At 38.6% G+C, this 27,650-nt stretch overlaps 4 protein-coding genes and 1 non-coding gene across 6 annotated transcripts; 3 read left to right on the forward strand and 2 right to left on the reverse strand.

Annotated features, from left to right (window-relative positions):
- Positions 1–11,935: 11,935 nt before the first annotated feature.
- LOC18007820 lies at positions 11,936–13,848 on the forward strand. Its single transcript, XM_006391001.2, has 6 exons — positions 11,936–12,463; positions 12,541–12,647; positions 12,814–12,911; positions 13,172–13,368; positions 13,467–13,531; positions 13,624–13,848. The coding sequence occupies exons 1-6, from the start codon at positions 11,998–12,000 to the stop codon at positions 13,678–13,680; spliced, it is 990 nt and encodes a 329-aa protein (XP_006391063.1). The 5' UTR covers positions 11,936–11,997; the 3' UTR covers positions 13,681–13,848.
- Positions 13,849–13,905: 57 nt separating this feature from the next.
- LOC18007840 (protease 2) lies at positions 13,906–17,439 on the forward strand. Its single transcript, XM_024159567.1, has 11 exons — positions 13,906–14,338; positions 14,426–14,583; positions 14,667–14,889; positions 14,985–15,129; positions 15,219–15,425; positions 15,503–15,637; positions 15,734–15,853; positions 15,974–16,401; positions 16,560–16,776; positions 16,864–17,057; positions 17,161–17,439. The coding sequence occupies exons 1-11, from the start codon at positions 13,947–13,949 to the stop codon at positions 17,351–17,353; spliced, it is 2,412 nt and encodes an 803-aa protein (XP_024015335.1). The 5' UTR covers positions 13,906–13,946; the 3' UTR covers positions 17,354–17,439.
- Positions 17,440–17,508: 69 nt separating this feature from the next.
- On the reverse strand, positions 17,509–19,715 carry LOC18007822 (transcription factor BIM2). 2 transcript variants are annotated; one of them, XM_006391003.2, is made up of 7 exons: positions 19,471–19,715; positions 19,196–19,280; positions 18,873–18,942; positions 18,690–18,785; positions 18,132–18,496; positions 17,910–18,039; positions 17,509–17,826 (listed from the first exon to the last, which is right to left on the reverse strand). In XM_006391003.2, exons 1-7 carry the CDS (start codon positions 19,577–19,579, stop codon positions 17,728–17,730), a joined length of 954 nt encoding a protein of 317 aa, XP_006391065.1. In that variant the 5' UTR covers positions 19,580–19,715; the 3' UTR covers positions 17,509–17,727. The 2 variants fall into 2 exon arrangements, with proteins under 2 accessions (XP_006391065.1, XP_006391066.1); XM_006391004.2 differs by having other exon boundaries at positions 19,196–19,283; positions 19,471–19,668.
- Positions 19,716–21,333: 1,618 nt separating this feature from the next.
- Positions 21,334–21,405, reverse strand: TRNAM-CAU. Its single transcript has one exon. It is a non-coding gene; the product is annotated as a tRNA-Met (tRNA).
- A 184-nt stretch (positions 21,406–21,589) lies between these two features.
- On the forward strand, positions 21,590–27,598 carry LOC18007819 (DNA-directed RNA polymerase 1, mitochondrial). Its single transcript, XM_024154117.1, has 19 exons — positions 21,590–22,527; positions 22,648–22,881; positions 22,996–23,129; positions 23,236–23,302; positions 23,466–23,524; positions 23,674–23,791; positions 23,893–24,006; positions 24,179–24,310; positions 24,398–24,814; positions 25,105–25,155; positions 25,279–25,349; positions 25,438–25,522; positions 25,700–25,852; positions 25,980–26,054; positions 26,176–26,265; positions 26,374–26,421; positions 26,596–26,710; positions 26,796–26,899; positions 27,007–27,598. Exons 1-19 carry the CDS (start codon positions 21,781–21,783, stop codon positions 27,115–27,117), a joined length of 2,925 nt encoding a protein of 974 aa, XP_024009885.1. The 5' UTR covers positions 21,590–21,780; the 3' UTR covers positions 27,118–27,598.
- The last annotated feature ends 52 nt before the right edge of the window (positions 27,599–27,650 follow it).

Genomic DNA, 27,650 nt, shown 5'->3' on the forward strand with positions numbered 1-27,650 from the left:
CTATTAGGTTAATGTTCGTGCATTGTTAGTCTTACTTAATGGTGGAAGTAAGCCTGGGCAAAAAACCCGGATCCGAATATCCGAACCGGAACCGAACCGAAATAGAGGTACCGAATCTGAACCGAAATTTTTAAAAATATGCGATGGATCTTAAACTCTTATACCCGAAGAACCGGAACCGAACTAGTACCGAACCGAGAACCGATTGGGTACCCGAATTATCCAAAATATAATTATATATCCTTTTAAATATTAGTTTTTTTTTGATATTTTTGATATTTGGTATATATTTCTGGTTTTACAGATATATTTTCTTTATTTTTGGGACTTTTGGGTATATTTTTAAGTTTTGATATATATATTTTTGAATTTTTGTTATTAAAAAAGTGTGAGTCGAATTAAAAATTTGAGGCAAAAGATCCGGATCCGATTATCCGAACGGGAACCGAACCGAAATAAAGGTACCGAACCCGAACCTAAATTTATAAAAATACCCGATGGATCTTAACTTCCTCTACCCGAAATATCTGGAACCGATTGGTTCCAAACCGAAACCGAACCGAATATCCGAATGCCCAGGCTTAGGTGGAGGCATGCAGTAGAGACTAGAGAATAGAGATTATTTTTATTTTATCATCTGCTAGAGAGTAGATATTATTTTAACGGTAAAAAATGCAACATGGTTTGAAACCATAAGACAACGGCAGGACAAAAAAGATAACAGAGTTTTAAAAAATTAGTTGATACTAGTATAACAGTTTGAATAATAATAAATAAAAAAAGAAATGGAATTGTAATTGAAAGTTGTCTGGTTACTTATGCCTTTGGTAAAAATGAAAATAAAATTGTCTAGTTACTTCCAAATATTGGTTAAATCAAATAATTATTCAATTAGGTTGCTCTAACTAGAAAAGATAAATGTACAAAAAGGAAGATTCTTAGCGTTACCAACCAAACAACGGCCTTTAGAGTTGAAATGATGAAGAAAATTCTCAAAATGTGTCATAAAAATCAGCTACTGCAAATGGGTTAACATCAACTTCACCAACTAAAACAATCTATTTGGGAAGGCGATAAAACTATGAAGTGACAATTCATAACTAATTTCGAAACCACACATGAATTTTTTTTGAAATTAGTTATGAATTGTCACAACAAAATCACACATGAGAAGTTTTTGAAATTAGTATGAAGAGGAGTAGGTATGGTTGAAGTGTTGAACCATTGTTTCTTACATATGTTTGAATATATCGCCAGATTGTTAAAGTTATACTTATGATCAGTTATAATGTTATACAATAATTATTTTCGCATAAGGAAAAAGGTATTTGGTTTTTGTTTTAACAGCAGAAAAGGGGATTTGGACAATGAAATTAAGGAGCAAAATGTTTGTGGCCGACCTATGCAACATAATTTCCAACCGAATTCATGCAAGTGTGTCACTTAGACCGGCTGTAGTCAAATAATGCAAATACAATAATATACTTAGAGCGACTCGTTTTTTTTGTTTGTTTGTAATGTTAGTATTTAATGGAGCGTAAATTTCATACTGTTTATATGAATTGAGGTGAATCATATTAACACTGACGATAATTTTTTTGTTTTTTTGCGTATTTGAAATGCTGATTTAGATTGACTTTTGTGTATTTTTTCCTGTCAACATTAACTTTTTCCTGTATCTTTAGAAAATTTTGAATTTCTCTAAATTATTTGTCTTAATGACTTGTTATGTGATTGCAAAACATGCTTACGAAATAAGGTGTTTTAATTTTGTTCATTTATATATATATATATATATATATAAACGTGGAATGGTTATGTAATACAGTAAGTTCTGTTTCTTCTAATAAAAAGTTAAGAAATGAATGTACATATGTAAAAAAAAGTTTTGTATACTGCATACCTATAAACAATTCAAAAAAGAATCTGCGCAAAAAAAAAAAAAAAAACAGTTTAGGAAAACAACAATATTTTCATTTTTTTTCCTTACAAACGAGACAGACAAAATGTGAAAATTAAAGACGCCCTACTATATATATTACAAATCCTTTATATTTGACATCTCTAAATCCCTTTTAAAGTTTGAATGTATATGTTTCGATTTTCTTCTAGTACTGAATGTGTGACCGTTCAACAGTTTTCGACAACGGTAATCATGAAGATTTGTTTTTCAATTCGTTATAAGTTATATAGACATTAATTAATTACAACCTAAACTGGCATATGGGTTACATTTATATAGCATGGTCCCCAATCCTAATACTAGGTCACATCAGATCATAGCCTTTTAGGCCTATGGAATCCACCGGATTCTTGGTTCAGTATTAGTAAGTTTTACCAAATATTCTAATTAGCATTTCAACTTATTAATCTTTAACCTGTGAGTTAACTACTAAATAACTGTCTTCCGTTACACTATAACCTAGTTAAGCCATGTTGTGTAGTAGTTAGTATTAGTTAATCAATTTAAAATTTATCTGAGTCAACGGTCAACTACACGGAGACACAACACCGCCCTCTTTTCCTACCTAACTGCATCAAATAACTTCTTTACTAACTAACATAATAGTACTTCTTAAACAAGTAAATTAAGCTGTAATTAATAAATTAATCTGTTAAACTGTCAATAGTTTTAAACACAAAATTTTCCGGGGTTGTGGTTTGCGTCTGCGTTTACAAATTTATCCATAAAAGTTTGACAAAAAAAAAACAAAAATTTGTGATTTTATTAGGAAAAAAAATATTATTATCACAACATAAATACAACCGCTAACAATCAATCAACTAATTAAAGTGCTAAAAATGAAGTTCAGAAACATATATATTTCCCTCTAATTCATATGTGGAATTTGTTAAACTCAAAAACAAGTCTTTCTGGGTTATTGTTTTTAAAATTAATCATTTCCTTTTACTATAATTTAAGCTTTCTTTTTAAAAGACAGAATTAGCGGAAAATTTAAAGCGAAGTTGCACGCGACGTGAGGCAGACCCGTGAGTCAGATTTTCATGTGGAGACAGAGTGGCAGTCACGCACGTGTCACGTGTCTTTCATTTATTTTTCAAAATTTCATTATTTTTAACTGTTTTTTTTTTGTTTTCCCCTTTGTTACTTTCTACTACTATTTTTTTTTTTCTGTCGTACGTATTAAAAAAGCTTCGTAATTGCATTATACACGACTGCTGAAAAAGAAAAGAGAGAAAAAGAAACTAATTCATCAACAAAAGAAATATTCGTTAAAATTAAGAATCCTCAAAAAAGGGAAGAGAGAGAGATAGAGAGAGAAGTCTCTTGAAGAAAACGAAGGGACGTCCGGTACGAGACTAAGGGGTCCACGTCAGACGGAGCTGTAAAAGTTTGGGATTCTGATTTTTTGCTAACGTGCACACTTTCTTCCCCGTTAAACTTTTTGTCTCGTTAAAAATTATTTGTTTGTCTTTAGATTTTAGAAACAATTGTTGTCGTAAAAGTGTTACGATTTAATACACGTATAAAACTAAGGCTTCTGTATTATTCAATTCTGAAATGTTCCTCTCATCACCACCTTTGACACTTAGCTTTAGTGCATAAACGTGAGACCATTATTTATGCGAAATGCCAAAATGTTGACCATTAATGACTAAGGAGTTGTCTCTTGACGTACTTTAATGCTCAATCAATAACCAACTTGTATACACAAAACAGTAAAACGTTGTAAATTACACACTTTTATTAGATTTTTTTGTTTTTGTTTTACTAAAGAGTCGTCTCTTGACGTATACGCACTTTAACGGTATACGGTTCAGAATGGTTTCTTCTTCAGTCTAAAGTTGTCTAGGGTTTGTCAAGTTTTGGCTTGCGATTCTGTTTTTGCCAGTGCTCCGATGTTTATATGCCTTCGGATTTTGAATTAGCTAAATCGCTACTATCTTCTCTGATCTATAGAAAATTCTTAGTTCCAGACTTCTAGGTCTTTAATCGGTTGTTTGATCTAGGACATATCAAGTCGCAAGTCATTTGTTTGGCTGTGTTTTTACAACTTTAGTATTCTTAATTTATCGTTCATGTCTAATTTAGGTTTTATTTCTCTTTTTTTCTTGGGTTGTTGGTTCTTTTTTTTTGGCTTTAATTTCTCCTTTTGGAATGTTTGTTTTGTTTAAAACAATTGCTCTATACTATCATTACCTTAAGGTAAAGGACTATTGATACTTCACCACTACAGGCGATAAATGAAGATTTAAATACATCTTTTTTATATAGCAAACGTAATTTATTATGGTAAAAAAAAATATAGGTCACTTATCAAGAAATGCATTCAGACATAAAAAAAAGTATGAAAACGTAGATTGGAACGACAAGGTAGCGACTGCTAAAATTGAAGTGTACATAACAAACATGTAGCAATCAGAAAAGATTTGGATAAATCTCCAAAGGGATGGGCAACTTGGCTCGCTTCACAATCTGACATCCACCAAAATCTACAAAAACATTAATGGTCCACCCATCATCAACCACGTATAGTGTATTCATCTTTAAACTCGATTCAAATTTATTTATTTATTATAAACTATATGTTTGTTGGCTAATCATGTAAATTAGAATATACGTTTACACGAATTAACACGACTTTATCAATAAAAAACAACATATAAGAAGAATAAGAAAGAGCTTTGCACAAAAAAGAGAAAAAAAAAGAAGAAGAATAATTAAGAAAGAGTCATTGACTATGACTCATAGTTTTGGCGGAGGAGTGGTCCCTTGGGGGCAGAGAGTGGTCTCTTGCTGAATACAAAGATTCGACCACACCCTAACCATATATTCTGTCGTACGTCTCACTCTCAACATCTATCTTTTCTACTATATTCTCAAGTACCCCAACACTTGTTTCTTTTTTATGGTCTTCATACTATTCACCATAACTATTTTGGGTTTGATTGGATACACAAATCGGTAAAGGCTTTTTTTTAGCAGAAAGAGAGAACCATAGACAGTAAGGAGTTGCCAATCAAACATTTCGTAATGTAACATTTTGTTGTTGTTGTTGTTAAAATTAACAAATACATGTAAATGTTGTTGTTGTTGTTGTTGTTGTTCTCATGGTATTGTGTAAAATAGTTTATAATGAAACAAAGAGATTTATAGACATTATGTTGTAAATAGTAGCTTATTGAAAAGAGGAGATCAATTAGTTTGTTGAACTTTTTTAAAATTCTTTGGCATTTATAGTACCAAAATCAACTAGAGAATATGATTTTCATGAGATTATTGTGGTGGTTAACATAAATGTAGAAAATTCGCCATACTATATGTTTAAAAATGATAGTTTTAAACTCACACTTTATTCTACAATCTTGATAAATCAAAACCAAACTTAAAAAAAGTTGGACTAATAGTTCAAACAACCAATTTTCACAGGTTATAGATATGCGGAATTTTGATAATTAGGCAATAATATTAAATTAGAAAATATGATACATTCGCCTCTGAATTAATAAATGAACTTTGGAGCTTTGTATATTTTAGGCTGTCTACGATTTAAATACGGAGTTAACGTGTTATACTTTTGATTAGCTCCTGTGATGTGAGTCAGCACATTAGTTTGTTCGATGATATCATCATATTAACTGAACGAATTGTTGTATGCAGTACCATATATAATATGTTGAATTAGTATTATAGTGCATGTATAGACAGACCGACCATTTGTTGTCATCTAATACGCTCTTGTAGTATGAGAAAACTTACTAACTCCACTAAAATTGAGAATGCTGAAAAAGAAATTATGTAAATGGAATTGTATCAACTATTTATTCGTATTAAATAAATTCACAGCAGCCAAAGGGGATATGTCAAAGAAAGAGCAAATGGTGGGGATAGTTATTTGTACCACATCTCTGATCATTGTTCCAGAGAACAGTTCCTTAATTAGAAGTCTGGCCATCATATATATCCCATTATAAAGTTGATGGATGGATTTTAACTAAATCTGGACAAAATATCGTAACATCATACGTGACAAATTCAGCTGACTCTGTAGCATATGCTAAATTCGATGTGATGCATATGATATAACGTTAAACCATGCAAATTTTGAATGCTCTTCAGTTTTATAAAAGTTTGATACTCCTAATGAACTACTTGTACTAGAGACCACCTTAGGTTAATCGAGTAGAATCCTATGAGGACCATTTCCATTAGATTATCTTGGTTTCTTGTGAATAAGGACTGATAAACTCTTCTAAGGCATTAATTGCTCTTATCCAGACATTCTAAAACACACATAGATAAAATGTATTGTCATGATTTATCGCAAAGCAACATATTTTCTCAGCCCGTCATTTTAACCAATAGATGTGTACGTAATACAACATCTCAACCGAGAGATTTTAGCCTCTTAGATGGATCTTGGAACTTGGAAGACACAGAGGCTGGTTAAGGTTTAACAAAGTTGGACAAGAAAACCAAATCAGCATTATAAGGAGATATGATGGACAATGGAGCTAGCAAACTTTGTTGGCTCGCATTTTGATGCAGTGTGCTTCTACTTTGATTATTCCCTTTTATTAAGTCTTTTCCTTTTCTTAGATAAACATTGGTTTTGTTAGTTTTCCTTTTCTTTCGGGTGTTTTGATTACTTTTAGGAAAATGATTTCATATTTCTTTACCTATATATAGTCGATGCTAAGCCCTTTGTAAGGCACGACTTATTTTGATTTATAAAACAGAGCTTTAAAACTCTATCTTCCTTGTTATCGGCTAGAACAGAGCGTTCTCAACGACATCAAGAAGGCATCATTTCTTAGGTATTCTCAGACTAAATAAGATCGATTGCGTTATCGTAGCTGTTGCTACATCAGTTGGTATCAGATTCCAGCAGCTTTAGTTTCTCAATTAAAGCTCGATCCCTTTCTTCCTTTGCAATGGCTCCACGAAAACCCACAGCTGAGGAACAACAAGACGACCTCCGATGCACGTTGGAGACGTTCACAACCGGATTACAGGAAGCGTTGCTTCACGCAGTTCAAACCGCACTCACCACCGTGCTCCAGCAACAACAGGAAGCTCCTTTTGTTCGCCAACAGCAACGCTCACGCGAGCAGATATTCGACGAAGAAGAAGACGACCTCGCCGAAAATATCTTCGCAGACCCTGATTTTGACGATCACCACCGTTTTAATGCTCGCCAACAACATCCTCGTCACAACAACCGTGACGAACACCATCACGACGGTTTTGATCGCCACCGTCACGACCGCGACGTACGCGAAAACAGAGAAGTGGCCAATCCCTCCTCTCGCTGGGATTCAGGATTTAAGCTTGATATTCCTGATTTTGCTGGTACCCTTAATCCTGAAGAATTTCTCGACTGGCTTAGTTCTGTTGAAGAAATTTTGGAGTTCAAACGTGTTCCTGATGAGATGCGCGTTCCGTTGGTCGCCACACGGTTTAAACAGCGTGCAATGGCTTGATGGCAACAACTCAAAGACTCACGTCGTCGATCTGGCAAACCTCGTATTGAGTCTTGGGAACGTCTCAAAAAGCATATGCGTCGTAGTTTTCTTCCTTACAACTATGAGCGTACACTCTACAACAAACTTCAAGCTCTTCGTCAAGGAAATCGCTCTGTGGATGACTACGCCATTGATTTTTTCTACATGATAGCTCAGACAACGCTTATGGAAACAGAGGAACAATTAGTTTCTCGATTCATTGGTGGACTACGATATCAGCTACAGATCGCACTACAACAATTCAATCCTGTTTCAGTGTCTGAAGCTCATCAGCGTGCTCTGGCCATGGAAATTAGTATCGTACATCTTGGGCACCAACTGGCTCTTGTTCTCGTTCTCAAAATCAGAACGTTGGTGACTCTTCTGCAGCACCACTCGTTGATTCATCCGTCTCTAAACCTGTTCATCCCAAGAACGGAGCTGCCGCGGATTCGATTGCTGCTAATCGTATTCCCCGCACTAATGCACTTCGTTGTTTCACTTGTGGAGAACAGGGACATCGATGACAGACCAGAAGAACTCATTCAGGGGGACACTGGACATCTTTTAGTTCTCCGACGATCTTGTTTCATGCCCCGTGCTTCACAGGAATCTTGGATGCGTTCCAACCTATTTCGCACTACTTGCACCATTAAAAATAAGGTCTGCACCTTGATCATAGATTCAGGCAGCTGCACTAACGTGATTTCGCAAGTGGCAGTGCAGAAGTTGGGTCTTACTACAGCCGCTCATCCTGCTCCTTATAAGTTGTCTTGGTTCAACGATGGTACTGAAGTGTCAATCTCACAACAAGCGACTGTAGATTTCTCAATTGGCTCCTACAACGATTCTATCTCTTGCGATGTCACACCTATGGATGCCTGTCACCTTCTTTTGGGGCGTCCATGGCAGTTTGACCGTGATGCTACTCACAAAGGACGAAGCAACACCTACAGTTTCTCCTTTGACAACCGCATTGTTACTCTCCTGCCGTCACAAGACTCCCCTGATTCCAAGCCAGCGTCATCGAAGCAATCTTTACCGCAACCACCAGTGACTTCGGTTAAGTCTTTGTTGACCTTGTCTAAAGCAGCATTCGAAGCAGAGTTATCTGCGACACAGATGATTTGGGCACTTGTCTCTACCCCCGCAGTTTCTCCTCCACATATGGACATTCCTCTCGCCTTTGAACCTGTTCTTTCCGAGTTTGCTGATGTCTTTCCAGACGATTTGCCTAGCGGATTGCCTCCTTTACGAGATATTCAGCATCATATTGATCTTGTTCCTAATGCGGTTCTGCCAAATCGACCTCACTATCGTATGAGTCCGCAGGAGCATGATGAATTACGTCGTCAAGTTGAAGAGTTGCTCCAGCGTGGTCATATTCGTGAGAGTTTAAGCCCGACAGCTGTTCCTGCTCTCTTGATCCCCAAAAAGGATGGTAGTTGGCGTATGTGTGTTGATAGTCGTGCTATCAACAAAATCACAGTACGTTATCGTTTTCCGATTCCTCGTCTTGATGACCTGCTTGATCAGATTGGGCGTGCGTCTCTATTTACGAAGTTGGATCTCAAAAGTGGTTATCATCAAATACGTATTCGTCCTGGTGATGAATGGAAAACAGCTTTCAAGACTCGGGATGACTTATTTGAATGGATGGTTATGCCCTTTGGCCTCTCTAATGCTCCCAGTACGTTTATGAGGGTGATGAACCAAGCTCTCAGGCCTTTCATTGGTAAATTCGTTGTTGTCTATTTTGATGAGATACTTATTTTTAGCCATGATTTAGCAAGCCACTTAGACCACCTTTCTGCGGTTCTTACTGTTCTTCGTCGCGACAAACTCTTTGCTGCTCGGACGAAGTGTGTCTTTGGTGCTTCAGAGGTTCTCTTTTTGGGCTATTTGATTTCATCGCAGGGTTTGAAAGTTGATCCCAGCAAAGTTGAAGCTATCAGATCTTGGCCGACTCCGCGTTCTATCACTGACGTTCGTAGTTTTCATGGTTTAGCCTCGTTTTATCGCCGTTTTGTTCATCATTTTAGCAACATTACTGCACCATTGACGGATTGTATAAAAGGAACCTCTTTTCTTTGGACCCCGGAGGCGGATGCAGCTTTTGAGGCGCTCAAACAGAGGTTGAATTCAGCTCCTATACTAGCTCTTCCTGACTTTTCTCTGTCGTTTGAGTTGCATTGTGATGCCTGTAAGTATGGCATTGGGGCTGTTTTAAGTCAAGTAGGACGCCCTGTTGCTTTTTACAGCGAGAAAATAGCCGGCTCTAGAGCTCGTTACAGCACTTACGACGTTGAATTTTATGCCATCGTTCAAGCAATCAAGCATTGGCGTCATTATCTTTTTCACCAAGAGTTCATTCTTTATACGGATCATGATGCTTTAAAGCATCTGAACAGCCAAGATAAGATCTCTGCAAGACATGCCGCGTGGATAGCTTTCTTACAGCAGTTTACATTCGTGATCAAACATCAGTCTGGTCGAACAAACAAGGTGGCTGATGCTCTAAGCCGTCGTCACTCCCTTTTCACGACCCTACAGGCTTCGGTTCCAGGCTTTGTGGCATTTTCGGAGTTGTATCCCCTTGATCCTTTTTTCGGCAGGATTTGGTCAACTTTACAAGATGGCCATCTTTCCGACTATGTGCTTCAAGATGGTTTTATATTCCGCGATACTCGCCTCTGTGTGCCTGATTGTAGTTGGCGGTTGCAGATTATCAAAGAATTACATGGGGAAGGCCATATGGGCCGTGATCGAACTCTGCAACTGGTTATTGAGTCTTACTTTTGGCCTACTGTTCGACGTGATGTTTCTCGGTTTGTTGAGCGCTGTAGTGTTTGTCAGCTCAACAAAGGTCATGCGTCAAATGGTGGTCTCTATTTACCTTTGCCAATTCCCACTCAGCCTTGGACAGACATCAGCATGGATTTTGTTTTAGGACTTCCGCGCACACAGCGTGGGTTTGACTCCATCTTTGTTGTAGTTGATCGTTTCTCCAAGATGGCACATTTTGTCCCTTGCAAGAAGACCACTGACGCCTTGCAAGTTGCTCAATTGTTTTTCCGAGAGATATATCGCCTTCACGGCTTACCTTTGTCTATTGTCTCTGATAGAGACTCTCGCTTTTTAAGTCACTTTTGGAGGTCTCTTTGGAAACTTCTGCGTACAAGTCTTGACATGAGTTCTGCTTATCACCCCCAATCAGATGGCCAGACAGAGGTCACCAATCGTTCTTTAGGTAACATGCTTCGCTGTTTGGTAGGCGATAATATCAGATCTTGGGATGCAGTTTTAGGCCAAGCCGAGTTCGCCTACAACCATGCTGTGAACAGGAGCACTCATTTTTCTCCATTTCGTGTTGTTTATGGTCTTGTACCTCGTGGTCCTCTTGATCTTAACAATGCCCCTGACCTTGTCCGCGAACATGGAGATGCAGTTGATTTTGTTGGTTCTCTATCGTCTATTCATGCCCAGGTTCACGATAACTTGCAGGTTTCTTCAGCAAAGTACAAAGCCGCCGTTGATAGGCATCGGCGGGATGTACAATTTTCTGTAGGAGACTTTGTTTGGGCCGTTTTGACAAAAGACAGATTTCCAGCGCGTGAGTACAACAAGCTTAAAGCACGCAAACTTGGACCATTGGAAATAGTGGAGAAGATCAACGCAAATGCGTACCGTGTCAAGCTTCCTCCTGGTGTACGTACTTCCGACGTCTTCAATGTTAAACACCTAGTCCCATTTCAGGCGCAAGATGATGTTGAAGATTCAGGGACGAATCTTTCTCTACCCCGGGTGACCTGATGCAGCGTGCTTCTACTTTGATTATTCCCTTTTATTAAGTCTTTTCCTTTTCTTAGATAAACATTGGTTTTGTTAGTTTTCCTTTTCTTTCGGGTGTTTTGATTACTTTTAAGAAAAAGATTTCATATTTCTTTACCTATATATAGTCGATGCTAAGCCCTTTGTAAGGCACGACTTATTTTGATTTATAAAACAGAGCTTTAAAACTCTATCTTCCTTGTTATCGGCTAGAACAGAGCGTTCTCAACGACATCAAGAAGACATCGTTTCTTAGGTATTCTCAGACTAAATAAGATCGATTGCGCTATCGTAGCTGTTGCTACATCACATTTCCCTTCATAGACGTCATTGTATGATATGCTGATTGAATAATAGACTAATAGTAGAAGAAATGCATTTGTTGAAAGAAAAAAATTAATTTTTTTTGCAAGGCTTCATACTAGGTTAAGCTCTTTTGTAAAACGGTAAAACCTCAACTTTCATTCCTTAATGATGTTTACTCTTAAGCAAGAAAATAAAATCTATATTATTATTTATTAGTATTCAGTCCAATAGCGAGGGTGCGAGTGCGACCAATAAAAATGTAGTGTGTTAAAAATTGAAAGTCTCTATGTGATCGAGAGGCTTTCTCGGTGTTTTTTGGCGGAAGGGGTGCCTTTAATTTCGTCAGTGACGCTGAAATAACAAGATCGGGAAAAATTATTTTGCGCCGAGAAAATGGAGGATCTGTGGAAGAGAGCGAAATCGTTTGCGGAGGAAGCAGCCAAGAAATCTCAGAACATAACCTTACAATCTTCTTCCACGACCTTCGCTAATCTCGTCTCCGAGACCGCTAAGAAATCCAAAGAATTCGCTCTCGAAGCCTCTAAGAAGGCCGATCAGCTCAATGTCTCCGATCTCGTCGCCGAGACGGCGAAAAAATCGAAGGAGTTCGCTGCTGAGGTTTCCACCAAGGCGGATCAGCTCAAAGTCGTCGCGTTGAAACAAGCCGATCAGATCCAGAATATTAAGTCCATCGCCGACATTATCCCTCCTCAGCTTGCGTCGTTTGGGTCCGGATCGGGATCAGGATCTAGCTCTGTGATCTCCGAATCTGAGCTTCTTAGCTTCGGTATCACGGATGATCTGAGAGAGTTCGTCAAAGGATTGACCTCTGCTACATTCCAGGCTTTCCCTGAACAAGGTATGGTTGGGTTGTTTGGTTATCCTTTTTTGGGGGTGGTTCTTAGTTTCGTAGTAAAAAATTTGCAATGTGTATAGATGAATCGTCGGAAGTTTCTGATACGGCAACAACTGCGTCGAATGTTCGGAAGGATCTCTCGGAGTGGCAGGAGAGACATGCCACTCTTGTTCTTGGCTCTGTCAAGGTATACTTGCTCATCTTTCAATTTAGGTTCGAGATTGAGAATGGAATTAGCTTTATATGTTGTACATTGTGGTAAAGCGGATCTTGCATTCTTGTTAACTTCTGGATTCATCTCTTCTATTTTGTTCTTTCCTGTTTAATGTTTGGATTTTGTGTATATGTTGCAGCAAATTTCGAAGTTAAGATATGAGTTATGCCCGAGAGTCATGAAAGAAAGGAGATTCTGGAGGATATACTTCACCTTAGTGAGCACTCATGTTGCACCGTAAGGCTCTATCATCTTTTCTCAAAGTCTACTTTTTAAAAAAAAAGTGTAGGCACTTTAGTAGAGTAATGAGTAAAGACTCAGATTGAGAATCTTGTTAAGTGCATAGGAGGTGGTAAAGATAACTCAAGATTTCTATTATTTCCTAAGACTTAAGTCTCATAGCTTAAGACAAGTGATTAGTGAATTGAGACTATATAGCTGCAGTAATTACCATTTACCCATGTATTAAGCCAAAAGGGTTTGTTTTTTTGGCTCAGATATGAGAGAAAGTACATGGAGGAACTTAGGAGCAAAGCAGAGAGTAAAGATGAAGAAGCTAGGAAGACTCCAACGGTTGGAGGGACAGAAATAGCTGAAAACAGTGTGACAAAGAATAGAACATCGACTGCATCGTCTGAGCAAGATCTTGATACATTCCTCTTGGGAGATCTAGAAGACAGTGACGAAGCTCCTGGTGAGACCCTGACTTGTTGCTTCCCAAGTTTTTCGCTGTGATTTGCTTTTCTTAAATATTGATTTTTGTCTGTGTATTGTAAAACTAAAACCTTGCAGATGATGGTGATGGTGATGGTGATGGAAGCCTGGATGATGATGACTTTGACAAGATTGGCAACTCCGTAAGCATTTCTTTTACATTTCTTCTTTCTGGTCTTGAGAAGATACAACAAGAGAATATTTTGGATTAAATTCTGTTTTAACCTGTTTGCAGGATGTTGAAGAAGAGAAAGAGAAAGTGAAAGAGAAAGAGACAAATGCAGCAAAGTAGAAATATATATAGTTTTGTACAACCCATTTGAGGGAAGTTACCGATGGTATATGACCTTGTCTCATCATCTGTGTATAGCTTTTGCTTATAGCGAAGATGCAAAAGAAGACAGATTTTATTCATTCGATTCGCAGATTATATAAAAAACGAGACTTTATTTTTGTTGTAGACTTGTAGTAAAACAAAGCTTACAACTTTGAAGGTCTCTCTTTGTCTTTGATAAATACACGAATGTCAAATCTTTTTTCCCAAACTATGTCGCCTTTATGGCAGTAACATCTCTTCTCCGGCGTTTCAAGTCGCCGACAATATCGTCTGTTTGGTCTCTAGCGATATGGAAGTCAAATTCTTCTTCCTCCTCTTTCTCGACGCAATGTTTTGTTCGAAGAACGGCCTCACTCACTATTCCGACGGAATCTCCACCGGTTCCGAAGAAGATCCCATTCGCGGTCTCAACTCATGGGATCACGAGGCAAGATCCTTACCGTTGGATGCGTAATACGGACGACGCAGATTTCCTCGAGTTCCTCGAGCGTGAGAACTCGTACGCTCAAGCTTTCATGGCTGACACAGAAACCCTAAGGCGTGATTTGGTCTCCGAGATGAAAACCCGCATGCCTGCAGAGATTTTCACTCCTCCCGAGCGTTGGGGACCATGGTTCATCTCTCTCATCCTGCAACATTTCTGAATTGAGGCAAAAAAAGAGTGAGCTTGATCAATCGGGTTTAAATGTCAATTGAGCAGGTTATATAGGCAATACATACCCAAAGGAAAGGAATATCCTCTTCTCTGTAGGAGACTGGAGAAGTTGGGAACGAATTGGTTCGCTGGTCTATTCAGTGGAGGACATGAGGAAGAAGAAGAAGTTGTTCTTGACTGGAATCAAATTGCTGAGCAGTATGGTAAGTTTCTTATTGGTTCCTTAGGACAATAATGTTGCAGTATTGGTTTGCAGTGAAGGCAAATTCATGTGTGTGTGCTTCAGGTTATGTTCACGTTGGTGTTTGTCGGGTTTCACCTGATCACAACTATCTGGCGTACACGGTTGATCCTACAGGAGGTGAACGTTTCCTTCTCCAAATTAAGGATCTGAGAAGTGGTCGTTTAGTACCGAGGTTGGAAGTTGATGGAGTTGTAAGCCTGGCATGGGCTTTAGATGGAATCACCTTGTTTTACACTGTTACAGATGAGAACCAAAGACCTCACAGGCAAACACAGTGACTCATAGAAGTTGATAACTTTGTCGTTTTTATGAAACGTTGAGGAGGCGTTTGTTCAATTCAGTTGTGGCGTGTTTTTGCAGGGTTGTTGTTACAAATGTTGAATCAGACGAGACAGATGATACCGTAGTGTTTTCCGAAAGAGATTCAAGCTTCTGTGTAGACATAACAACCACAAAAGATGGCAAGTTTGTTACTATCAATTCGAACTCGAGGACTTCATCTGAGGAATTAACCTGTTTCAAACTTTCAGTTTAATTTTCCATTTTAAAAGTTTTCTACCTTTACTGGATGCTCAAGTTGGGTTATCTTTTCAGGTTTATATAGTAAATGCTGATAAGCCACTGACTGGTATGCAAAGAGCTCGTGAGCGAGTCCCCGGCGTGCAGTGCTTTCTTGAACATCACAATGGGTTCTTTTACATTCTTACAAATGCTCCCACAAATGCAATCAACGAGTGGTCTGGTGAAGGCTATTATTTGACTAGATGCCTAGTGGAGGAAATTGAATCATCTGAGTGGCAGGTTTTTGTTCTTTACACTTATCATTTTCTTTAACTTTTTGCAGATAGCGAACGAACACTACTGAATTTTCTTGTCAGATTGTTTTCTACCCAGATGATGATGTTGTGATACAAGATATGGACATGTTCAATGACTACCTGGTGCTTTTCCTTACTAAGAAGGGCTTACCTATGCTATGTTCAATTGATATGCCCATGAAAGCAAATATAAAGGTGTTTAAAGACTTGTGATTAATACTCTTTGTTTATTCATACGCTATCAGCTATTGCTTGACTAACGTATACGCTCCATTCTGCTCTATTTTGCAGCACATGGAGGATCTTAATCCCTGGCACTTTCCTCTTCCAGCTGATCCATGCAGTGTCGCACCGTGTTCAAACCACAACTTTGAAAGCTCAATATACCGAGTGGTGCTTACATCTCCTGTGGTATATAAACCTCCTTTAAGAAATGGGTTCCTCTGTTTGTTGTAGCTTAGATGCCATAAGATAGTTTATTTTCACTTGTACTATTTCTCTGAGTACTTGACTGTTATATTGGGATTGCAGATTCCTGACACTATCATCGAATATAATGTGTCAAGAAGATCATTTTCAATAGTCCAGCAGGAGGAGGGAAGGGTTATAGATAATTCTGATAGTAGTAAGCCATGCTACTCTGCAGATCACTCTACAGACAATAGCAGTGACCGCAATAATAGAATTAATGAGGGACAAAGTGGTCAGTTAGACTCTCAAAAGCCTAAATGGGAAGACTTATCTGATGCATATGTTTGTGAAAGACGAGAAGTTTCTTCGCACGATGGAGTTGAAGTCCCTCTTACAATTCTGTATTCACGAGAATCGTGGAAGAAGAGTGAATCCCCGGGAATATTGATAGGTTATGGTGCATATGGAGAAGCTTTGGACAAAAGCTGGTGCACAAACCGATTGAGTATGCTTGATCGTGGTTGGGTTATCGCCTTTGCTGATGTGAGGTAGTTATAAAACATAACAGAGTCCTCACCTTATCATTTTTGCATAACATGTGATATACTGTTGTCAACTATGAATATGCTTTGGTTTGTCATAACTTGTCATGATTGAAGTGCTTGTTTTGAATGTGCTGCTATAAGAGTTTCATTTTTGGCCTCAGGGGAGGAGGTGGTGGGGAATTTTCATGGCACAAATCTGGAACAGGATCGTTGAAACTAAACTCCATCCAAGATTTCATATACAGTGCCAATTATCTAATCGACAATGGATATGTTCATAGACATCATCTTGCTGCTATTGGGTACAGCGCAGGATCTATTCTTCCAGCTGCAGCCATGAATATGCATCCGAGTCTATTTCAAGCTGCAATTTTAAAGGTTAGAGTCTTAGAGCGTTACAAATGCATTCAGTTGTTTTTTTTTGTGTGTCCATAATAAGCAAAAGCTCGTATCATCATTGGACAGGTTCCTTTTGTAGACGTGTTAAACACATTATCGGATTCAAACTTACCTCTTACACTTTTGGACCATGAAGAATTTGGTAATCCAAACATCCAAACCGACTTCCGATCCATCCTTAGCTATTCTCCATATGATAACATACGCAGAGATGTTTGCTATCCGTCGATGCTTGTCACAACTTCGTTTCATGACTCAAGGCAAGCTTCACTACCTTAACTCCGTGCCTTCTATATATATAATTTTTTGTATAACAAGAATATTAGGATCACAAAGCGCGACTTGCTTGTGTTGTTGGGTCAGGGTTGGAGTATGGGAAGGTGCAAAATGGGTGGCTAAGATACGGGAGAGTACATGCCATGATTGCTCACGAGCTGTGATTCTGAGAACAAATATGAACGGAGGCCATTTTGGTGAAGGTGGTCGTTATGCTCGATGCGAAGAGACTGCCTTTGATTATGCTTTTCTTATCAAAGTTATGTCATCACAACAGTGAATAGATAAATCAATCGTCTATGGTTTTGCTTGAACTGATTTTAGTAGAAAGTCTTTCACGTAAAGTTACAAAACCAGTTTTAAAGATTACCCTTCATCTAAGTCTCTCCTACAAAAAAAAGATAAAGGGGAAAAAATGATTCAATACCTTGAAACCCAATCTGATATTCCACAAGAGATTATAATGATACGTTACATGAATGATGCGTAAGATGGTACAAACTCAAAACCACGAGTACGTAGATTCAACTAACCATAAATTTATCTTAACGACTATAGGAAGCCTCTAGAAGCCGAACAAATGTACACAAAAGAAGAATTCTGTCAATACATTTATATATTCCAGAGCAGTGGAGCCTAAAGAGAGAAGAACTGTCACAGCGTTTTCATCCGCTTTTGAGAATGTTCAGATTCTTCCTCAACGTTTGGATCCCTTATTTGTGTGGCGCCTTCAATATCAGATGATGATGGATTCTGCTTTTGAGAAAATGTAATAAGATCATGATATATAGTTCCTCTCACACTAAACATGAAGCATTTCGAAAATGAGAGAGAACCTTATTCGATGGATTGTCACGAGTTAGTCCTTGATTCGCTCGCTTTCCAAGATCGATCTGCACAGAAAGTTTAGCATGCGACAGATCAATGCCTGCGTTCTGGAGTGCTTGTGTTAATGAGCTCAATAACCTGTTCATATCAGAAGTAATGTAGCGAAGATTAGTAGACATTAATAAGAAGCAGAAATGACGAATAGCTAGAAAAAATCAGGTTTAACTCACTCATGCGAGTAGACAGTAGAAATGCTAATGGTTCCACCTTCAATGACCATGTCATTACTTTGGCCTAGCCCATCATTAGTTGCAGGGCATTCATTATTAGCTTGTTCACCATGTACCAATGGAGGTATTGGTTGTACAGGCGGTAATCCCTTGTCGTCTAACTCAGGTTGAATGTCTATTGGTTTGCAAACCATAGCTCTTCCTTTGTCAGATTCAACCGGATTTTGCATTTCTGCAATAATTGCAGGTGTGGAGACCACTGTGTTTTCATCAAACTTTCCAGGAAATGGTATCACTGGACCAGATCCATTACTTACAGCTACTGGATGGTTGGCTAAACTCTGAACTCGCCAGTGATTATTCCTCTGTTCCAATCAGAAATACGTAAAGATTCAGCTACAAGTTATACAAAACTCGCAGCAGAAAAGACTTTCAGGTGCAAATGGCAGTGGAATGAAAATAGTCAGGGCACCAAAAGAATCATCGGAGATTTTGTGAGAAACCGAGATATGCAACAGCAAAAAAGGGTATAAAGTATAAGAAAGGTGAAAATTTTACCCATGGTGTCAACTTTGTTGGTTCTTGACTCCATCCTGGATATGATCCTTCATACTTTTGCACCTTCTCTTGTAAATACTGGACATAGTCTATCACCTAGAATTGAATAGCAGCATTTAGGCTAACAAGATCTAAACGCCCGAATCTTCACATAAAACATCATCAAAAATATCCATGTGATACCTCTAAAAGGAACGAAGCGGTATCTCTTTTCTGTTCACTGTTGGGAATTAGCTCTCTCAATATCTGAAATCTGACAAGAGATTTACAGATTCAGCACTCACAAGAATAACAAAAGATGATAATGTAACTAAGTCGAATAGAAAAACATGGAAGTGACACACTGATTGTTTTCAATACAACACAAACTGAGGCCAAGCAAATTCCCAAATACAAGTCCTAAGTAAGAGTTTTGGTAGCAAAGTTATTGAATTTCGGGTCAGTTATTGTAGTTCCAAATCAAACTACCTATAAAGCTTAAATTTTTGCTGTTTATTCAACAATACCTTTCATTGATTTTGCTTCTTCTCCGCTGCTCAGTGACCGAATGTTTAGAACGTATCGCACTTGCCTTATCATTTTCCTTTGAATCTGCTTTCAAAATATAAACACCGAATCAGAGAAACCCAGAAATTATTTTCCCTTCCGGATTCATCATCCCAAAACTCTTGAAAACAAATCCATCGCGATTCGAATCGGCATAGCTACAATCAAAACCAAATCGAAGAGCTAAAGCTATGAAAAATGTAAATCCCACAGAATTGGGATCGAACAATAATACCTCTGCTCGCGGCGGTATTACTATTGTTGGAAGAAGGACCTTCCCGTTTCGAGCCAAAGTCTTCTTCTCCATAATCTTCCTCCTCTAGATTTCCCTTTCCGGTTCTCATCTTCGCCGGAGAATTATGCAAAACAAGTGTTCAACTTCAACAGTTATTGTTTATAATTCAAGCTTTTCCAAGTTGTCTTTTTTTTTTTCTCTTTACTTTCCCGTCGACGAGCTATTGCGTTTTTTTTTTTTTTTTTGGCGACTCGTGACTCGGGTGAGCTGTAATTACCTGCGGCAGAGACTCGTGAGCTCACCTCAAGTTTTAGCCGTACGTTTCCTGATTAGGACACGTGTACGAAGCGATGTTGAAACCCGGTTATGCCCAGTTAACGAACCGTAAGTCGTGACGACACGTGGGATTCACGTGATAAGACGGGTTTCTAACCTATCAGGATAAAGACTGTCACGTGATGCACGTGGTCTCAATGTCTCATGCGATCTATTAATCAAATCCCCTAAACAATTTTATTTTTAATTGGAACGGTAAGTTAACACATTCAATTGAACAATCTAATCAAATCACGTGGTTTATGTTTTTTACTGATTACTGATTAGTAAGAGTATTACTTCGAAAGTATTTATCAAATATGAACGTAAGTTTTGAACCTAATTCAAAAGGATCTCCATTGAAGGCTTGAAGCACATTGTTTCCCAATTTTTTAAAATATAGATTACATGTCTCTATACTAGTATACTACACATATTATATATGTTTATTTTGCTAATAACTAATATCAAACATTAGTCAAATTCTGATTTGTGACTATCTCTATCTTCAACCAGGATTTTTTTTGTTTTACATCAACAAACTTATATTGATAAAGCCCGCTTGGGCAATTACAACAAGTGGAAATCGGAAGCCTATTGAAATCCAGTACAAGACCATCATTATTTCCAAAATACTTTAGGTTGAAAACGAAATAAGTGGTTGCTGACATCATCGCCGTCGAACATCATCGCCGTCGTGCTTCACCGCACGGGCACGCTAATTTTCCGAACAAGTCTTCAGTACCACTCCATCTCTTTCTGATTGCTTCCACCTTGATCTTCTCATAGACCTATGGTTCTAAGAGATTCTTCTTCTCCTTAAAGTTGCCGCTATTCCACCAAACTTCATGACCTGTCTCCCTTTGCCATGAAAGGCTTCTTTATCAGGGACAATTAGAGAGATAAAACTCTCGGCCGAAATGAGCAGATGAAATTAGAAGATGAAGAAGTTGAATCATAATTGAACCTCCATGAAATCTAAGAAGATCTACACACAAACCAAATCCGTTAAACGGAAATTTATTAATCCAACTAGATGATATATGAACATGATTCACTAGTTGGAAAGATAGATCCGATTTAGATCGGAAATACAAAAAAAAGAAAATACTCTCTCTCTATGAAAGATTTTTAGAGAGAGAACAGAGAGAGAGAAAAGTCGCCAATCTTCAACCAGAATTATAACGAGAAATTTGTGATATATGAGGGGAAAAAAAACGAGACATTTGTGAAAATGAAAAAATGGTATGAAATGATAGTATGGATGGTCCTTAAATCGAAACTATTCATAAGTCTATAAGCATTGTAAATTTACTTTTCTACTTCAGACTGAGTAGATAGTTTTGTTATCTATAAATTCACATTTTAACAAAAACAAAGGTTGAAAAGGCATCTGATATCATAAAATGAAGGGCAAATGCTCAAGGCAGAGGTGGACTTGATATCAAGAGCTTATGGGTTTGATCGATTTTGGACTATGCTATATGGGTATGGATTTGATCATATTGGGCTGTGCAAGCCCAGAATTTATAAAAGCAGAAAAAGTTATATCAGAGCCAGGTTTCGATCCTGGGACCTGTGGGTTATGGGCCCACCACGCTTCCGCTGCGCCACTCTGATATTGTTGTTAGATCGGGCTACTGTATAACTCTTATTATTACTTCACTAAGAATTGGTGCTAGACTGGGCTTTGAGCCCAAATTAGTGCGACAACGGATCTGATAACCGGGTCGGGTTTGCAAAGATCCATTGAAAATTATGAGGCAGAAACCGAAGGTTTTATGAAGGGTTTATTTGGCGGCTGTACCTCACGGCGCCTACTCTACGTTTCTCTGTTCTCCAGATCTCTCATTTCTTCTCCCAAGTCTCGGTTTTTAAACTTTGATTCTATTTATTTACCCTTCGATTCCTATGCTTGTATCGATTTCTCTGGAAAATCTATTAGTGAAAGAGCCGATTGTGCTCGTTTAATTCTGAGCCACGCGCGAATAAAAAATGTGGAGGAACATTTTCGGGAGAGCTCCTCTGAGAAAGATTAAATTTTTCTCTGCTTTTAGCTCCGGTAATAGAATTCGCGGGATCCTATCGTCGGTTGATCTCGGTGGTGTTCGAAAGGGATTAGCGATAAACCCAGTTAACGAATTGGTGAGATTGAGCTCGGTTCTCCACGGTCAACATTTTGCGTTTAGAGGGTATGCCACAGCTGCGGAAGCGATCGATTCGACTGACCCTGAAGATGATTCCTCTTCAGGGTTTGAAGAAGTCAACGAATTGATGATGGAAATGGAGAAAGAGACTGAGAGAATCCGTAAAAAGGCGAGGCTTGCAGCGAAACAGCCGAGGAAATTAATGGCGGGAATGGGAGAGAGGAAATACTACGCGCTGAAACAAAGACAGGTGAAGCTGGAGACTGAAGAATGGGGAAAAGCTGCGAGAGAGTGTAAAGAGCTTCTTGAAGATATGTGCGAGCAGAAGCTTGCACCAAATCTTCCTTATATGAAGTCTCTATTCCTCGGCTGGTTCGAGCCTGTTCGCGACGCCATTCAAGCTGACCTTGATGCCTTCAAAATCAAGAAAGGGAAAATCCCTTACGCGCCTTACATGGAGCAGTTGCCTGCTGATAAGATGGCTATTATCACTATGCATAAGATGATGGCGTTGTTGATGACGAACGCTGAAGGCGTTGGCGTTGTTAAAGTAGTGCTTGCTGCTACTCAGATCGGGGAAGCCATTGAGCAGGAGGTGGGTTTGATATTCTCGGTGGTTTTTTTATGTTGTTATTCATGATATAGAATCTTTCATTGATACAAAATTTTGTTGGTCCTATGGGTTAATGGTATGTGTATCTGGTTATTGGATCAGGCCAGGGTCATCAGCTTTATGGAGAAACCGCAGAAGAAAAACAATGCAACTCCCAAGACGGTCAATGATGAATCAGAAGCTGTGGATGCTTCAGAAGAGACTTCGACCAAAGAAACGGAAAGGCTGAGGAAACAACTTAATAAACTGATGCAAAAACAAAAGGTCAGGCAAATAAGAGGAATTGTGAACACACGTGACTCATTCAAGTCATGGGGTCAAGAGGCTCAAGCGAAGGTTTGCTTATTACTTCCACGCTTGTTAATGCAAAACGCTTTAAAATATTTCTCATCTTGCTTCTCCTTTTTTTTTTCATCCCTGTGATCTGATTTTTGGGTCTTGCACTTCTAGGTTGGCGCACGTTTGATTCAGCTATTGATGGAAAATGCATATATACAACCTCCAGCCGAACAGTTTGATGATGGTCCACCTGACATCCGACCTGCTTTTAAGCAAACTATGAAAAATGTCACATTAGAACATACGTAAGAGTCTTGTAATTTTGTTTATGCTCATTCACATGAATCTGTCTATGTCTCTCCATCTCCTTGTCCCTGTGCTTATTTACATTCTGTTTTATTCTTTCCTCAGAAAATGTAGCAGGAGATATGGTTGCATCGAATGTGATCCTCTGATCCTAAAGGGCCTTGACAAATCAGTAAGCAGAATTTTGGACCACGTTTTTGCTGTTCTTTAACTGATATCAGCCATGTACCTTTGTGATGTTTGAGTGTGAACAATCTTTTACGAGTATACATCAAGGTATATCGATTTGAGTCTAACACAACCTCTTTTCTCACTATTTTCCTTTGTCTAATCAGGCTAGACATATGGTCATTCCATACTTGCCAATGCTGATACCTCCGCTGAACTGGACAGGGTATGATATGTTTTCGCCAGTAATTAGGACTTGTATTGTTTCCTTGCTTACTACTGCTAGATCCCCTGAAAATTTATCTCATACAAGGGATATCTACTTGGGTTAAGTAGGTTCCTAAAATTGCTATGTAACTTGACAGTATTTTACAGGTATAATCAAGGGGCACACTTTTTCTTGCCTTCGTTCATCATGAGAACACATGGAGCTAAACAACAACGTACTGTAATAAAAAGAACTCCCAAGGAGCAACTGAAGCCAGTATTTGAGGTCTGAGTTCCTTTACCTGTATTACGAGTTAATGTTGCTTGAGCTTAAATAATTTATTGGATGCTTAAAGCAGAAATAACAGATGAGTTCCTTTGTTTCAGGCGTTAGATACTCTAGGAACCACCAAATGGAGAATAAACAAAAAGGTGTTAAGTTTGGTGGACAGAATCTGGTCCAATGGAGGTCGCCTTGGCGGTCTGGTTGACCGTGAAGATGTGAGATCTCTCTCTCTCTCTCTCCCCGCCTTCCTTTTTTTGATCTACTTCTGGATCTTGTCCACCCTTCTTTTGCCATCTACTTCAAAGGACGTTACCTTTGTTCCTACTTCTCATTTACAAATTTTGAGTTCATTTTGATTTTTTCTCACCTCCTTACAAACTCTAAAAGGTACCCGTTCCAGAGGAGCCCGACAGTGAAGACCAGGAAGAAGTAAAGCAGTGGAAATGGAAAGTTAAGGATGCAAATAAGGAAAACAGCGAGAGACATTCGCAAAGGTGTGATGTAGAGCTCAAACTCGAGGTGAGAGAAGACTCCTTGTTGCACTCCTTTTTGCTGCTCTGATTTATGGAACATCATTTCGTTTTGTACATTCATTTGATTGAGCAGGTGGCACGTAAAATGAAGGACGAGGAAGGTTTCTACTACCCTCACAACGTTGACTTTCGTGGCCGAGCATATCCCATGCATCCATATCTTAACCATCTCGGGTCTGATCTCTGCCGTGGCATCCTTGAGTTTTGTGAGGGAAAGCCTCTTGGGGAATCAGGATTGCGGTGGCTGAAGATACATATAGCAAACTTATATGCTGGTGGTGTTGATAAATTTGCTTATGAGGATCGGGTTGCATTTACCGAGAGTCACTTAGAAGATATTTTTGATTCTTCCGATAGACCTCTGGAAGGAAAAAGATGGTGGCTTAATGCAGAGGATCCCTTTCAATGTTTGGCTGCTTGCATTAACCTTTCAGAAGCCTTAAGAAGCCCCTTTCCTGAAGCAGCTGTTTCTCATATCCCCATCCACCAGGTACCTAATATATTTTATCATCAGAAGTAAACATCATGGTGGTAACTGGCTTTTTAAAAACACTGTACATATTATATTGTTGGTTCTGTGGGTTAGAAAAAGGTTTCACATCACAGTGTTTTCTTGTGTAATGTTTTTTTTTACCTGTGCGCATTCATTTTAGCAGAGCCATGCTTGAACATGAACAACTTTCATGACATTCCAGTGAAATTAAAATTTGCTCTGAATTTATCATCATCTATGCTCTTTAAGTAGAGAATCTTACTTTCTGTATTAATCTGTATTGCAAGGATGGTTCATGTAATGGTTTACAACACTATGCCGCTCTTGGTAGGGATCAGGTATGCCATCTAGTTTTACCGTAACTATAGTTTATATATTTCTATACATCCATTCGCACATAGGAAAATATATTTCTCCTCACGGTTCTCTGATTCAGTTGTTGCGATTGGTTCTGTTCATAGTTGGGAGCAGCTGCTGTCAACCTTGTTAGAGGTGAAAAGCCGGCAGATGTTTATGCAGGAATTGCTGCTAGGTACTTTTTCATCTCTCTATCCCCTAATCTCTCTGGCTACAGTAATACTATAATCAGACAATTTTTTATTTGAATAAACTTTAATCAGGGTTCTCGAGATCATGCGGCAAGATGCAAAGGAAGATCCTGAAACATGTCCAAATGCCAGATATGCCAAACTTATGCTCGAGCAGGTTTTTGACATCTCTTACTTGTTAAATTGGACCACCTTCTGCGAAACATATTACCTGATATCCAATTTTATCCTATTACCATACGGATCAAATGTACTACTGCTAAGTAGTTTCACTTTTATACTTGTTTTTGAACATACGATATGACAACAGTACTCTACTATTGAAATTCCTTAGGTTGACAGGAAGCTAGTGAAACAGACTGTCATGACATCAGTGTATGGTGTTACTTATAGTGGCGCACGTGACCAAATGAAGAAGAGGTTAAAAGAACGTGGTGCCTTTGAGGACGATTCACAAACTTTTCATGCAGCTTGTTATGCAGCAAGAGTAAGGAAATGATAATTTATCTGCTTAGTTTAGGAAACCATGTGCTTTGTGTGGTTATGCATTTTTAACCTGTGAATTATTTTTGGAATTTGGTATCAACTATTCACTCTATTGGTTCTGTTTCTAGATCACTCTGAAAGCATTGGAAGAGATGTTTGAAGCTGCTAGAGCCATCAAGACTTGGTTTGGTGAATGTGCAAAGGTCAGTTCTTATATCCGTGACTCTCTTGTTGAGACCTCTGCTTAAGAAATCACAAGTTACAAAGTAACTTCCACTTGACAATTTGGTTACAACAATGAGAGCTGTCTTCTGTGGTGGACAGATGATAGCTTCAGAAAACAAAGCAGTTTCTTGGACAACTCCTCTTGGACTTCCAGTTGTACAACCCTATCGGATTCCTGGAAGACACTTGGTAACGCTCTTAACTTATTGATACATGAAGAAGCACAAATGATCAGCTTCAGAAATGGATTAGTGACTGTTGAATGTGACTGAAATTGAGAGGCATCAATTTTTGCAGGTTAGGACTACCCTTCAGGTGTTGACTCTAGCACGAGAGACTGATAAGGTAACCCAACCAGATTTCATTCACAATCACTTTTCTCCATATTTTCCACATCTTATTTGGAGAAAGAGTAGGGTTTAGCCTTTATCTTATCCTAATGTAGCATTTCGATAGATTTGGAGATTTGATGCAGAATTGTCTTATATTTTTGCACCATATGCTGTATTCTTGGTTCAGGTCCTGGCGAGGAAGCAGATGACAGCTTTCGCACCAAATCTTATTCATTCCCTTGATGGGTCTCACATGATGATGACAGCAGTTGCCTGCAACAGGGCGGGTTTGAGTTTTGCAGGTCAGCTCAAGCCTTTCCATGTGCATTTACTGATAGATTTTTCATGCTATCTTCTTTACCCTTAATGCCAATTATTAATTTGTAGGGGTGCATGACTCATTCTGGACGCATGCCTCTGATGTTGATACAATGAACAAAATACTCAGAGAGAAGTTCGTCGAGCTCTACGAAAAGCCAATCTTAGAAAATGTAAAAGAACCTGCTTATTATATCTTTCAGGGGCACACAATTACCAATTATCTCTTCATTTCTTATATCTAAAATCGTGATGGATGGTTTTGTCTGTGTATTGATAGTTATTGGAGAGTTTCCAGAAGTCCTTCCCAGGCCTAAATTTTCCACCATTGCCAGAACGAGGTGATTTCGATCTGAGGGAGGTCCTACAATCGCCATACTTCTTCAACTGAGTTGCAGTGCACATTCAGGTTACTGCATATCGGAACCTCTAGTACTCCATCTAACATTCAGGCCAGAGTAAGTTTGCTTCTTCATGCCAATATAATAGCCACATTGATCAAAGGAAAAAAGATTCTTTGCAATCAGCAGCAATGAGGAATGTTGATGGTTAACCTCAACTCAGAGGTGGGCTTAGGGTTACTTGTAAATAACAAAGAAAAAGAGTGTTTCAAACCTTGGCATCAGGGAGGGCGTTGGATCGGAGAGTATCGAACCAGTGGCGTGGCACTCCAGACAACTTGCAGTTTCTCATAGACCACAGAAAGTTACCAAAAGATTCAGTTTCAGCCTGAGGAGTAATTTACGGAGTCAGTGGTGTAAAAACTAAAAGCCAGTGCTAAATGAAAATCATTTAGCTGGTCTTAGTAGACAATCAATTTTCGATTGACGTGTAAGATGTGTTTTAGATTATAGAGACACATTATAGTTGCTCACTATGCATTTCATGTTCAAAATGTGGGATCAGCTGAAGGAGTTTAATAAT

The sequence above is a fragment of the Eutrema salsugineum genome, unplaced genomic scaffold (genome assembly GCF_000478725.1).
Source record: "Eutrema salsugineum unplaced genomic scaffold, Eutsalg1_0 scaffold_9, whole genome shotgun sequence".
NCBI lineage: Eukaryota > Viridiplantae > Streptophyta > Magnoliopsida > Brassicales > Brassicaceae > Eutrema > Eutrema salsugineum.